The following is a 14255-nucleotide window of genomic DNA, read 5'->3' as shown; positions in this document are numbered from 1 at the left end:
CGGAATAACAACAGATGAGCCAATACCAAACATGTAGACCTAAACCATGATGTTTTAACACAGTGATGCATTTACATTTTTTTATATGTTTTACATTGTTTATATATTCTTTCTTTCTTTCTTTCTTTCTTTCTTTCTATCTTCCTTCTTTCTGTCTTCCTTCCCCTCTTGCTGATGCAGATCTTGTCGTCTCCCTCTCTCTCCTTGTCCTCTCCCTCTCTCTCCTCCTGTCCTCTCCCTCTCTCTCCTCCTGTCCTCTCCTCTCCACTGTGGTGGGCAGTTCCTCGTCTCGGTTTTCACTCTGGATTATAAAGGAGGAGTTTCCAGCGTTGAAGCCTGAATAAACCTGAGTCCTGTGGCAGAGACGTGCCTGTTACCGGACCGTGGACTGGGCTCACACAGTGTTTGTTTTTTTTGTCCAAAACAAGAAGGAGCTGATAAACACACTGGCATCATGGCTGTGGCGGGCTGCACGAAATGCATAAAATATATGTTATTCTTCTTTAATTTTATTTTCTGGGTGAGTTGAAGACATTTTACATTTTAAGTAGCTTTTGATTTTTTCCATCCTTTCGTTGTTACCTCTGTTTTCCTAGAACTTTCTCTCTTTCACTTGCCTAACAGCTTTCCATGTCCACATCTGTGTAGCTCAGGGCTTTAGATTCACTGATGATCAATCCTGGAGGAGATGCTGTTCTGTGCCAGAGAGGAGAGCATCATCAGTGCAGGGGACACATCACACTAAACCTTGTCCAGGCCCGAATTAGATCTGCTGTTACATCAACAGTATTTTTTAAATGCATGGCCGAGCTTCTTAATGCGTCACATTAACTCTGCCTCAGATCATTTCACTGAATCTACTTACTAATGATGAACAGGAAAGTCTGAGCCCTGCAGCTGGTTTTGGAGAGAACTCTGAAAATGTAGTTGAGCTCTGGGGGGTTTCTTGCTGTTGTAGGGGAGTCTGGGCCCCCCCAAATTAAAAACACATAAAGGGAGCAATTGAACATCTGGGGGAGGGGGGAGACGTTTCCCCCTGGGGTTTTCTTTGTTCTTACCTGGTCACCGCACTGTCGCACCAGGCTGCAAGAGTTCAGCAAACACCTTGTGAGATGGTGCAGTTTCATTCATCATTTATAGTCCATTTCCCCATGAAAACTCTCCTCCAGTGCATTTTGTTTTTCTGGAAGGTTATTTCATTAATAAGGGACTTGCCACTGTATAGCCTCATGCAGCTGTCTGACTTTTTATGCTTTATTACATCACATCACACTTCCTCCAGATGTGTCTTCTATTTTATGTCGTGGCCTTGCACACAATGAGGACTGAGTTCACTTGTTTGTGAATTGTCGGTTGGTTTGTCTGTACAGAACAGCCATCGCTCTTTTGTTAAAGTAAGCACAGAGTCACCATATCCTGCGGCCTCTGCACTTGATGGAGTGTTTCCTCTGTTGGTTATGCTGCTGTGCCTATCGTTGTGAAAACTCTGAGCCCTCTCTTCCTCTTTTAGCTATCTTTCATGTGGAGAATCCCGTTTCCTGTTTCTTGGAGAACAATGGGGTTCAGTCATAAATGTGCAAATATCTCGATTTAAACATTGGCCTAAAGAGATAGTGAGTCAGCAAGTGGAGCAAAATACTGCTGTGGGTGGGATTCTTCAGTATTTATGTTTTATCACTTTCATTATGTTATTTCTGTGTTATTAGATATAGAACACAGTAGAGATCCAGGGAGATAAAGTTGATAAACAAAGTTGTTGAGTTGGCTTGAAACAATGCTGTGAGGACACCGTGCCGTAGGTCATTGAGGTGTCAGGATATCCTCTCATCGCAGCGGACAGTTCGCTGCCTCGCGGCAGAGCTGAGGACACAGGTCAAGAAATATTAGCAGGAAGGTTTGGACACTGATAAGATCTTTGCAGAGTCGAGCTTTGAGCTGTCTCCACGATGTCACGACCCTCTGACGACACTGTTATGGGTTGTTAAAAAAATCTTAAAAATTGATAACTACAGTTTTGTTTTAATATTCATGACAACATCTCTCTTGACTATCAAACATTTTAAAAAAGCTCTGACCCTCCTCAAGGTTTAACCAAAGTAGAAACACATGAGAGAGAATAATTAAAACCTTTTTCTCTTTGCACAGCTGGCCGGAGGTGTGATCTTAGGAGTGGCCCTGTGGCTGCGCCATGACAGTCAAACCAGCAACCTCCTCATACTGCAGTTTGAGGGCCACCAGGCACCGGGCACTTTCTATATCAGTGAGTATACACCTTTACCATTACAGCTTCCCAATCGCACTAAAACTGATGCAGATGATGTAAATAATGCCCTCTGAGTCGGTCAATTAAAAATATAAGCGTTTCTGTGGTTCATCATCACTCTGTGATAAGGTTTAGATATATAAAACCTAAAATTGGTCTCAAAAACAATTCGGGAATATTTTAATCATTGCATGACAGGATGGGAATGCCATTTCACACAACACGCTACATGTCCACTGAGTGCACTAACTTACAATAAACTAAAACAATCAGTCAACTAAAACAATACAGTAAACTTTGGACGCATGCCATGAAAGTGAATCACCTCCTCACTGTCACAGTCTCAACTAGAATGGCACTTGACGGAGGTATGCGCTCTCGAGTGTCAGTAAAAATATTTTAAAAACTCACAATGTTGAAGAAAGTGATGAGAAAAATTCCTGGACCTGCCCCCTGACCTGCAACTCGCACCAAACTTTAAAGGCTTCTTCCCTGACTCATAAGACATCCTTCCACCAAGTTTCATTGAAATCCCTCCTCTAGTTTTTGCCTTAATCTTGCTTACAAACAAGCAAACATGCAGACCAACAAACAAAGGGGTGGAAACATAACCTCCTTGGCGTAAGCAACAAAGATAAATAACATTAAAGTCTGAAAAGGGAACCCTCACTAAAACTATTTATTTAGGTTGTATGTACATGTTCTTGTTAAGTTGTCCACTTCTAAACATACACTTCAGTTCTTCTGGTGAACACATGACAGGAAACTCACAGTTAACACATCGCTGGAAGTGAACTAACTCACAGAAATACCTGTCTTTCACACTCAGCGTCCAGAAATAGTAGGAGCGGCGTGACCTCTAAGAAAAGAGCAGGAAACAGGACGCACGTAAATCTGCAGCATGACTTAAGAGCGCCACAGCCAGAGTCTGCACCTCAGTCATTCTGCAACACACAGCTGATGATATCTCTATATCATAAAAATACGTTGATGAACTTTAGTCCCAGCCTTCAGCCCTGAGGTGCTTTCAAGAGGGAGAGAACAGATGCTGCAGGCAGATGTTGTGGGCTCTGAGCAAACTAATGGGCTGTGAGAAAAAGTAAAGCCACCATGTGCCTTATGTCGCTTTAAAGCATTCGATCCTCAGGAATCTTTGGTTTTGTGTGAATGCAGCACATCATGTTCTGTACATTTACCAAAGTCTTGAAGCTTAAACTGAATCCCAGAATGGGGAGTATGTAGCTCAGGTTGTGTTCACTGCATGAACTTGGGTCATAAATCATCATCATGTTTCTGCCCTCAGACGTCCTGAGATTGGCACAAAAACCTACAATACATGATATGTTTGAAACTTTTCAAAGGTCCATCATCTCGGTGTGTTGTGGTGGTGAACTCCAGTGAGCCCATTAATTTAGATCTGGGCTCCTGATCCTCTCCCATACTTACTCCTCTGTAAGTATACAGAGCGATGGCAGGCTCATGCTTTTTATAGAGGATAGGCTCACTTGTGATTTTAAAGGCAGGGCGGATAGGCCCACCCAGGCAAGATCAAGGGGAATGTATCTTTTTTTTTTACCCTGCCTTGAACATACGCCCTTGCATAATGCAAATAACCTTTTACATGTGCACATTACCCCTACAAATTAGAGTTTAGAGTGGATGTTTTTAGCATGCTGGCACACCAAAGTGGTATTTATGTAAGGCTGGAAATACGCAGTCTCCTGCCTCTTACCCAGGGCCTGAAATCATCACTGGTGGCAGTTGTCGGCAGTTGTCGGCAGTCTGGTTTGGTAAGTGCTGCATGCTCTCTGTAGGACATACAGTAAGTGTGACAGAATTCATTACACAAGTAGACAGGACATTTCTGCTGCTTTACACTGTATGATTAATGCAAAAGTCCCAGCCTGAATACTGGAGCTTTTTTTGCACTGTTTCATTACTGAAAAAAAAAGGTTGCACTCTGGGAACGCAGGCAAAATCAATGTTGATATGAAATTGCATGCTTTCATCACTGTACACAACTGGAAAATCATTATCTGAAGCCTCCCAGCTACTGAAACCTGGTCTGACTTTCACTAGTTTGTCTAAACAGGACATTTTCTAACATCGTCCTCATGAAAATGGCAACAAACAAAGATCTCCTGGGTTTAAAGTCTAATATTTATCTCAATTTGCTGTGATATTTAGTTCTAAAGCTTTATACGGAAGTGCAAACCAAAATCTTACATTGGGACACCAGCCACTCTAATTATTTCTTAATGACTGTGTGTAAATAATAGAGTTGTCACTGCCACTGCTATGATAACACCAACAGAGAGGGTTAGCTTAGCTTAGTTTAGCTTAGCTCAACAGTAGGGTTCAGTGTGTAGAATTTAGTGACATCTAGTGGTGAAGTTGGATGTTGCAGCTGAATACCCCTCACCTCAGACTCAATTATGCCCAGTTTGGACTACTGTCAAAAACATGGCGTCCTCCATAGAGAGGACCTGCTTCCGATGTAAATATAAAGTATTTAAATATAAAGGGCCAATTCTAGGGTAAAGAAAACAACAATTCGATGATTATACATGAGTGAAAACATCTCTAGGATTATTTAATATTCAATTTCTGCCAATAGATCCCTTTCACCTAAATCTTACACACTCAACCTTTAAGACTGTAACCCAGGTAAATGCTGTCCTGCCTCTGTACAAAGTTTATAAAACCTGCCCACCATCACCTTAAAGCTCACGAAATAATATATTATGTCTGCTTCTCTATTTATTGCTGAGCTGAGCAGAATCCAGCTTTTTATTTACCAAAGTAGTATTAAGATGGGAGCTGCTGGTTAGGTTAGCTTGTGCCGCGTTCCATTAAACCTCAGAGCACAGAATTCCTGACCCAAGAGCTGGAAGTTGCAACTGGAACGCCCCCTCAAGTCAGAGTTTCAGAAGGTGGGAGGAACCTCACCAACCCCCGACTTCCAAGTCCAAGATGGCCCCTCCGTATATCAGCAGTAGTGACATTTTTTTAGCACTTATGTCATTAAATGTGTCAAACACAGTTCTGTCCAATTACTGTGAGTGGAGGTTTTAAGTGTCCAGAAATTAAAGTGGTATCAACCCTCTCGTCTAACATTTGGTGAGATTGAAAAAAGTGTATTCCACCATCATATCAAACAATTGTGTAAAACTGCTATCGAGTTATTTTATGATCCTTTATCCTGACTGACATATACAGGTTCATCTGAGTTTATTGGTGTCAGGCTCTGGCTGTGTGGACATGGCTTCACAGCTCCTGCCTGTTTGGGGCTTGTTTATTAATAATGGATGAGGAGAGCAAGAAGTCCAAGTGGGGCTTTTAACTGCTCTTCACCTCCCTCTTTTTGCCCCTCTGGAGATTACACAGCCAGACAAGAAATAAATGAACTTCCCCGGTGGCATAAAATTGCCTGTCACCCTGAAAGTCTCAATAGCCTTCAAAGCTTAAAGGGTGTTGTCATAGTAATGGAAGGCAGTGGAAGTAATGCCTGCCTTGCTGCATTGCCGGGTTACTGGCACTGGTAGCCGTTTCTCACTACAACAAAAAGGGCTAAAAGAAAAGAGAGAGACAGAGCTGGGGGGGGGGAGTAAAGGAGGAGGGAGTTGAGTAGAAACAGAGAGAGAGAAAAGAGGGTGTAGATGTAAGTATTAGGAAGGGTTGTGCGTGATGTTTGATTCAGGGTGTGAGGTTTTAGAGACCTGCAGCCGCTACAGCAGCAAGGTTTCCCACTGTCTGTCCGTCTCGGGCTGTCAGCCCAGATTAGAGGCTTGTGTTTGCGTGTGTGTAAGAATAGAAAAAAACCAGAAACAGACTGCTCCCAGACCTTCTCGCTAAAAGCAGCGGTTCGAAGTATTCACATCCTTTATTTATGTATAAGTACCACCCCTGCAAAGGATCGTGAGATACATCTGAGGTGGAAAAACAACAAATTTTACCTCTTTGGGCATGAAAAAGTTGTTTGAAAAAAACCATATGAGAGGTTGAGAGGGAAATGTCTACACAGCTGTTAGATAATTCTAGTGCAGTAAAAAAGTATATTTCCCTTTCAAATGTAGCATCAAAGTATAAATACTTCTTTAGAGAAAGTTGGACTGTTTGAGGGATTGAATGATGTCAAGAGATTCATCTCAAACAATTTTTTTATTTTAAATGATTCTTTTAAAGCTGAGCCCCAAACTTGTCTGCCCAAAATATCTCAAGTCATCACTCTGATGAGTTTCGGTGTTCAACTTTAGACCTGAAAACAACAGCCGACTCAAATACACGTATATAAATAGACTAAACTTGAGGAGACCTGCTTATTATTTCCTGTTGTGTGTTCCTTCATTTCCTCTGCCAGTGTATGCAATTGTGATGTCGTTTCGACTGCCATTAGGGAGATCCCTAAAATAGTCAAAGTAAAAAGATCAATTAAAAAGAAAAGAAACAAGTTTGTCATATGTTCTATAGGTTTCCAATTTTTTTTAATGTTTCTAATTAGTGCTAGACAGTAAATTTGCTCACGCAGTTGCTGTACTTAACTACAGTTTAGAGGTTATTTTACTATATTATTATCACTTATCAGTAACTGAATAATATAATAGTAAACAGAATAAGATACAATCCATTTTACTTTTATACCACATTTCTTCTGATAATGATTATGTGTTTATACTTTAACATAACTAGAAGTTTGAATGCAGGACTTTGCAGATTTGCCCTTTTTAGTTTTTAAGTACCTTATAATTTCTTCCTCCACTACTAATCAAAAAATAATTCAAACTATGCTGTCTCAGCTGTAACAGTTTCATGTTTTAAGGCCATTAAACAGACTCATTAAGAAGAGGCTCCAGCAGATCGGTGGCATGTTACAATACTTTTTATAATCTATGAATGAAGGTCTTTATGACAACAGCTTCCTCTTTGTCTTCTAAACCCAACTCACCATACAACTCGTGCAACAGACATTTACATGTAGTCTATATAACTTTTTATATTTCTACTGTGCTCAGTGCTTTTCTTTTGAGATGAATAAAACCTAATCCAGACTTCTTCTGTGCGTGGAGCTTCACTGCTCTTCAGGCGCCTGTTGCTCACTCCCACTGAAACTCTTGTGAAACTGTGTATTTTGTCATCACCATGGATACCGGGCCAAAATTACTTTTCTCAAGTATATATATTACTTGAGCTTTTTCAATATAAACAAGTCTTATCTTTTCTTCAAATGACACAAAACAGTGTGTGTCTGTGTGTGTGTGTTTGTGTATTCACATGGTTACCTGTTTCCTGGGGAAGGATAATGCTCGGGGTCAGAGGTCAGTGCAGGGGGGTTTGTGGGGGGTTGGGAGTGTCTGGAAGGCATTTCCTGGCCTGGCAGCTGCCCAGGGTCTGCCCCACCTCCCTCTCTCTCTCTCTCTCTCTCTCTCTCTCACATGATCTGGGCGCTGTTCAGGATGTCAATAATGTTGTGTCATCCATCAGGGAAGGCTGGAGAAACATCAAGGCTCTTTTCCAAACAATGTGTGGATTGATGAATGTGCAGCGGGCACAGGCTGATCTGACACTGCTGCTCTCTAGTGGTGCACAGGGTAGACCGCATCCTCTTGAAAACTTGGATCGTTCACTTTTGTGCTGTCTCTGTGTTTACAGGCGTGTACATACTGATCGCTGTGGGAGCGGTGATGATGCTCGTTGGCTTCCTGGGATGTTACGGTGCCATTCAGGAGTCTCAGTGTCTGCTGGGCACAGTGAGTGTCACATCTCTTTTGACTTTGCAGCTCCCACCTTCGAACTTTTTCCAGCAGGAGCTCTTTTCTTGAATTAGAATGACATCATGTATTTTAATCTGTGACAGACGTTCAGATTCAAACACGTATTTCTCCTCTCTCTTAAGTTCTTCTTCTTCTTGGTCATCCTGTTTGCCTGTGAAGTGGCTGCAGCAATCTGGGGTTTCATGAACAGGGACACAGTAAGTGATGCAAGCACACACACACACACACACACACACACACACACACACACACACACACACACACACACACACACACACACACACACACACACACACACACACACACACACACACACACACACACACACACACACACACACACACACACACACAGCAGCAGCAGCAGCAGCCCTGCCTGTTGTTTGATCCTTGTATTGATTTTCCTCCTCTGCTCCAGTGCACCTACTCTGTCTGTTTGTATTTGTGTCTCTGACTCCCTGCCGTCCACAGATCTCCAAAGAGCTGATCAACTTCTACGACTCTGCATACATCAAAGCTGTGGACGTCTCCGGGTCTCCCAGTAAAGACGCTGCCATCAAGGTCCTGGATGTTTTCCACACTACGGTACGTCACCATGGGAAACCTTCACTTTTCTGTGTCCATATAAGTGATAATATACCTGAGTGATCTTTTTTATTGAGTGAGTGACCTCTTCTTCTTTCCTCTTCAGCTCGACTGCTGTGGTAAAGGTGATGACACAGCGCTCTTCAAACAAGTGTCCAGCACCTTGTGTCCAAGGCAGTCTGCAGTGGAATTTCTGAAATCTCAGGTAAACATTAATCCTACTAATAAATCCACAAATCAAAAACAACCACTTGTCTGAATTGTCTTCAAACTTAGTGAGATTCTTTCCCGAGGACCTGAAGAAGTGCAGCGACAACTGTGTCACGTTTTTTGGAAATTCTTGAATACACTGGTTGATTTCTTGTATAAAACTGCTGCTATATAACTTTCAATATATTTCAGGAGCTGAGACTTTTAATTTGCTTCTTTAGAAAAATGGACACATAAATGACAGTTTTTACAAAATTAAAAATTTTAATGAGCATCAGTCTTATCCTTTTAGAAGTAGTTGCAGTGATTAAACACACTCACTACAAACAGTAATATTTAACAAACACAGCTGAATGTGAAACTAATTCAACAGTGCTGTTAAGAAAGGGGACTTTAAAGAAAAATGTTCATTATTAGATGACGTGTAGGCTATGTATATCTTACGATATATAATTTTTTTTACATAAATATGCTAATGTGACGTTATTTGTATGATCATTAATTCCCTAGAAATGTCATTCCTGTCCAATAATTTAATTAATTTCTCAATCCTTTTTTAAAAATGTAACTAAACTCTAAAAATCACTTAAAACTGAGCCAATTAGGGTCAATCCTGAAATTTGACCATTGAACAGTCAAAAGGTCACTATCAGAAATCCAAAACACTGTGCGTATGACAAACTGTAATACAATAATTAATTAATAAACCTGACAGTAATGCAACTAGTGGCTTTATGCCTCCGTTAAGACAACCAGTTAAGTTGTTAGTTTACATCCCCGTCTGTCTAGACTCATATGACCTGATATATGTGGTGAAGGCCTTGAATTTAAGCAATTTAATAACATCCAGGAATTTCATTCTAAAAATTCCTGAAAGACAGACATACTTGAGGTATTGTTTTCAAGAGACCAAAGACATGATCTGTAAGGTCACTGTGACCTTGAGAATCTAACCAGGTCATCCTTCTGTCTGACTGAATGTTTGTACCATATCTGAAGAAATGTCCTCGTAGCGTTCTTGTGATGGGACGGACAAACAACCTGAAAACAAAATACCTCCGGCCACTGGCTGTCGCTGAGGCAAAAGAAATAACACAACATTGTCTACAAGGTTTTATAACCCGTGGCTGCTGGGTTCAGTTCACATACTCTTGTGTATAATACCATCACGACCCAAACTACTTCAACAAGTCATAACGATATAATGATGTGATAACGTATAACATCATTAATAATCCAGAAGTGTGGGACAGGAACAGCTGAGATTCAGCCTCTTGTTTCAGCAGCAGCGTGTGAACAACATCTTCTCTCCTGTCTCCTAGCAGAGCTGTCACCAGAAACTGATCGAGCTGTTCTCCGAGAAGCTCCACCTGATTGGTCTGGCCGCGCTGGTGGTGGCTGTCATCATGGTGAGTGTAGATTAAAGACGTATCTTTCCCACAGCGGCGGCGTGGACAAGGCTCTCTGCAGTTTTTTCCGAACTCCAGCTTTTATCAGCTGTGATAAGAACGCAGGGGCTGGATTCGAGACATATTGAATTAAACTGCTCTGTTGTTCTTCCCGTTTAGATCTTTGAGATGATCTTCACCATGGTGCTCTGCTGTGGGATCCGCAACAGCCCTGGAGCGTATTAGGACTCCAGCCAACAGGCAGCATCAGTGTATAATGGGATTATTTTTATTATGTTTCAGCTCCTTTTCCTTTTGATTATAACACTAGATGGATATCTCCCCTTTTTATTTTAGATTAGAAACAATGAATTGATTTTGATACTGCTCATCTATCATTGCTGTTATTTTAGCTTCTGTGTGTCGGATGTTCTTTATTATTTATCATACAACACTTCATATGAATCTTTTATATTATTTACAGTATTTTTGTGAAAGGTTTCTCTCAAGTCATTAAACTTATTGCTGTTGGATGTATAAATTGTATATATATACATAAACTTTGTATATGTTAATAACACTTAGGAGAGTCCATGTATTCCCTGGTTGTTTGTGGCTGCAGTGTTAGTGTAACGATATGATTTAGCAGGGTTTCATGGACTAAGCTTCTGTCCTACTCTCGCCTGTATGTCCTTTAGTCAGCTTTATGTTTCTGCTATGTGTGTTTTGTCTTTATTAGCACAAAACAAGTTACTTATCCTGTTTTAGTAATGCTAAGAAATGATGTCACCTCCTTTGTACTATTGATTTTCCACCCTTTTCTCTCCTGATCCATTCAGATTAAGTAATTTCTTATCATAAGTATCATGTCTATAAATTTTGAGTAGTAGAGGAATTCTGACTTTTCAGTTGATTATTTCTAGAGGCCTGAAGAGGCAAAACTACAGTATTTTGTAAAAGAGTAGCAAATAACAGAGATAAGTCTGGAAAATAAAGATGTTTTGAGTATCAATACATTGTTTAGTTTTTGTATTTGTTACCGAGACGATTATTTCATGTCTCACCAGCTCACTGCTTCTCAAACTGGGGGATGGGCCCCTCTGAGGGGCCATGGGTCTATTGCATGGGGGTCATGGATGAACAAAGAAAATATATAGTGTCACCAAGCTGCATTATTTATATTAATGTAGGAAAAATAAATTAAAAAAAAGGTTTATTGAGGCTGTCGTGTTCACCTTTACCTCACTACAACTCAATTTATTACCTTCCCTGTCAAAAGATTTGTGTGGTTGGAGGTTTAAACTTGTTTGGGCTTCTAAAGGGGGGACACGCTAGAACAAGTTTGAGAAGCTCTGCATTAGCTTCATCCTGTGATCCCTTGTAGGCCCCTGAGGTAAATGTGCAAACCTTGATTGCAAAGTTTCGCGGGGAGATTGTTTGAGAATCACGACGAGGTTCAGTTATCTGTTTATCACTCTACCTCAGTTTACTTATTCCAAACAGAATCAAACCTGCAGTATTTGCCTCATGTCACCAGAGGGGAGCGTGTGTGGATCTGACACACAAACTTTATCAGTACTCTATTTAAAATTAAAGGGATAGTTCACCCAAAAAGAAAAAAATCACTCATTATATACTCACCACTATGTAGATGGAGGGGTGGGTGAAGTGTTTTGTGGACTCAAACACTTCATCCGCCCCTCCATCAGCATAGTAGTGAGTATATAATGAGTGAATTTTCATTTCTGGGTGAACTATCCTTTTGAGCTACTTGATCTGTACAGTACAGTATTAGTGTCATGTGTTTTGTCAACCTCCTTCAGCTTCACTCATTTTAAACAGAATCAAAGCTGCAGTATGTAGCTCGTGTCCCCACAGGGGGGCAGTGTGACATCAGCGCCTCTCTTGCCCAATCAGCGCCATCTATTCGAAAAGCTCAGCTGAACACATTAAAAACTGAACTGACTTGTATTTCTGGCACAGTGGCAGCAGACACACCCGGCACACACGTGTTTGAACCGCCCTGGCGTTCATCTCCTCATCACAGGACACATCGTCTCCTCTTTAACGACGTCAGGGTGCAGGTTTCGTTCATGGTGCCCCACAAGCTCAGACACATTCGCTGACATGTTTTATGATCCCTGTCTACTGGACAGATGTTCAGAAAAAAAAGATGCGTTAAATCAAACTCCAGCACAGTGATCGTGTGAGACAACAAACCAAATGCCACACGACACACACACACACACACACACACACACACACACACACACACACACACACACACACACACACACACACACACACACACACACACACACACACACACACACACACACGAGGCCTTTTCTCTTTCACATGGTGATCTCTTTGTCTTCCATTCTTGTATCCAAACAGAAAACACCTCTCAGTCTAATGCAGTGAAACTCAGTAGCCTCCAAAAAACCGCCATGCAACTCAATCAACACCTTAAAAAACTGAACAATACAACCTTTTACATGAGGTTGACATTCATTGGGCTGTTGGACTAGTTTTAGTTCGGTGTAGCCTTTTCAATAACTGAGTGCAGATGTGAATCTGAGTTTTGAGTAGAGTTTACTTTATGTGGTGGAACCTTCTAAGGACAAACAAACAGTGGTTCATTAATTAGGTTTCTACATCATGTAGAGACACGCAGAGAAAGTGCTGATGTGGCGCTCCCACTCAGCATCTCATTCATGTCGAAAGATTTTCGAAACTTATTTTTAAACCTGTTTTCAATCATTAATATTGTTGCAGATTTACAGATGTTCTTTTCAAAAATTGGCACAGAAAGGAGATGTTTTACGTAAATAAACAGCATTATAGTTTGTATAGTTTTTCTAGTGGTGCTTGCGTGTATAAGTGGTGAAGCTATTTTTTTTAAACCCGAAACCATCTCATCGCTAAAGATTGGTTGGTTTAAAAGGCACCAGTTGAATGTGTTGCATCACCTCTGTCTGTTAATGTGAGCTCCCATTGAACACACTCAAATGACTGCATGACTGAATCCAGTTTTTCTCCTCATGCACCTACAACCTGGAACAACATACAGAACAATCTAAAGCTCAACCGGTTTATATCCTCAGGGCAATATAAGTATTTAACCTCACGTCATTTTACCTCTAGTTGTTATTGTTTAAACTGCTTCAAATTCAAATTCATGTTGTAACTATTGCCCTTGTTTCTGCTATTTGGCAGTTTTTTTTTTATGTTTTCTTGGGGTCTTGGAATGTTTCATGTTTACTTGGCTGTAGTGTAAATGAGGTCGCCTCCTCAATGTATTCACATGTTAAAATAAAGGACGATTAATTCAGTTTTTCCTCTAATCTCCAGTTAAGGGAAATGTAACCGTGGAGTCATGCACAGACAATAAATAAGCCCCTGTCCTGTGTTAATGTTAAAGGTTTTCTCACCGGTTCCCTGCTCAGAATCGTGACCTCAGCCCGGTCAGACATCTCTGTGATGAACTGGAAGAACCAGTGGTTTAATCAGCTGACATCAGTGTTCAACCTAAACACTCATGAGGCTGAAAGGAAGATCTGGTGCGGCGTCTTCCCACACGAGTGCCGACTGTAATAGCAGCATATTAATACCCATGAAATGTCCCACACTGACATATGAGTGTAATCAACAATCATCGGTCACACATGGGCTGAGAATCTTGGAGTCCAGTTCGATTCGGCGCTGAAGTTCGGCAAACACATAAATCCTCAGATCCAGATTCAGTCTCCAGCTTCACACCTTCACATCCACCTGCTTAGATTGATTCACCTATTTATATTTAGGCATTAGTCACACTTTTTAAAATCTTGTCTCCAACTCGTCATGAGTTCTGCAGCGAGCTCTTCACCCACATGTTCTGTTTGGTGAGCTGGAGACTCCCGGCCCCGGTTAAAAGTATAAAAACAAATACATAGCCTGGTTTTATCAGGTTGATACTTAATGGCTATTTTTGTCATTTCATAAGTCCAAATATAAGTTTGGATCCAAAATGATTATATTTTTACATTTCTGTGTT

At 41.0% G+C, this 14255-nt stretch overlaps 1 protein-coding gene across 2 annotated transcripts; it reads left to right on the top strand.

Moving 5' to 3' along the window:
• The first annotated feature begins 258 nt into the window (after window positions 1-258).
• Window positions 259-11228, top strand: LOC118109482 (CD81 antigen). 2 transcript variants are annotated; one of them, XM_035156631.2, is made up of 8 exons: window positions 259-520; window positions 2146-2260; window positions 7913-8010; window positions 8157-8231; window positions 8505-8618; window positions 8725-8823; window positions 10151-10237; window positions 10397-11228. In XM_035156631.2, the coding sequence occupies exons 1-8, from the start codon at window positions 455-457 to the stop codon at window positions 10460-10462; spliced, it is 720 nt and encodes a 239-aa protein (XP_035012522.1). In that variant the 5' UTR covers window positions 259-454; the 3' UTR covers window positions 10463-11228. The 2 variants fall into 2 exon arrangements, with proteins under 2 accessions (XP_035012522.1, XP_035012523.1); XM_035156632.2 differs by having other exon boundaries at window positions 262-520; window positions 10154-10237.
• Window positions 11229-14255: the final 3027 nt, after the last annotated feature.

The sequence above is a fragment of the Hippoglossus stenolepis genome, chromosome 5 (assembly GCF_022539355.2).
Source record: "Hippoglossus stenolepis isolate QCI-W04-F060 chromosome 5, HSTE1.2, whole genome shotgun sequence".
Classification (NCBI taxonomy): Eukaryota; Metazoa; Chordata; class Actinopteri; order Pleuronectiformes; family Pleuronectidae; genus Hippoglossus; species Hippoglossus stenolepis.
Note: the sequence above shows the minus strand (reverse complement) of the source record. Positions and strands in the feature narration are given on the sequence as shown.

Excerpts from the sequence above, each read along its gene's own strand:
- LOC118109482 (XM_035156631.2), top strand. The coding sequence starts at position 455 with ATGGCTGTGGCGGGCTGCACGAAATGCATAAAATATATGTTATTCTTC. Across the intron at positions 521-2,145 it reads TCTTTAATTTTATTTTCTGG|CTGGCCGGAGGTGTGATCTT; the intron begins GTGAGTTGAAGA and ends CTCTTTGCACAG. Across the intron at positions 8,011-8,156 it reads CTCAGTGTCTGCTGGGCACA|TTCTTCTTCTTCTTGGTCAT; the intron begins GTGAGTGTCACA and ends CTCTCTCTTAAG.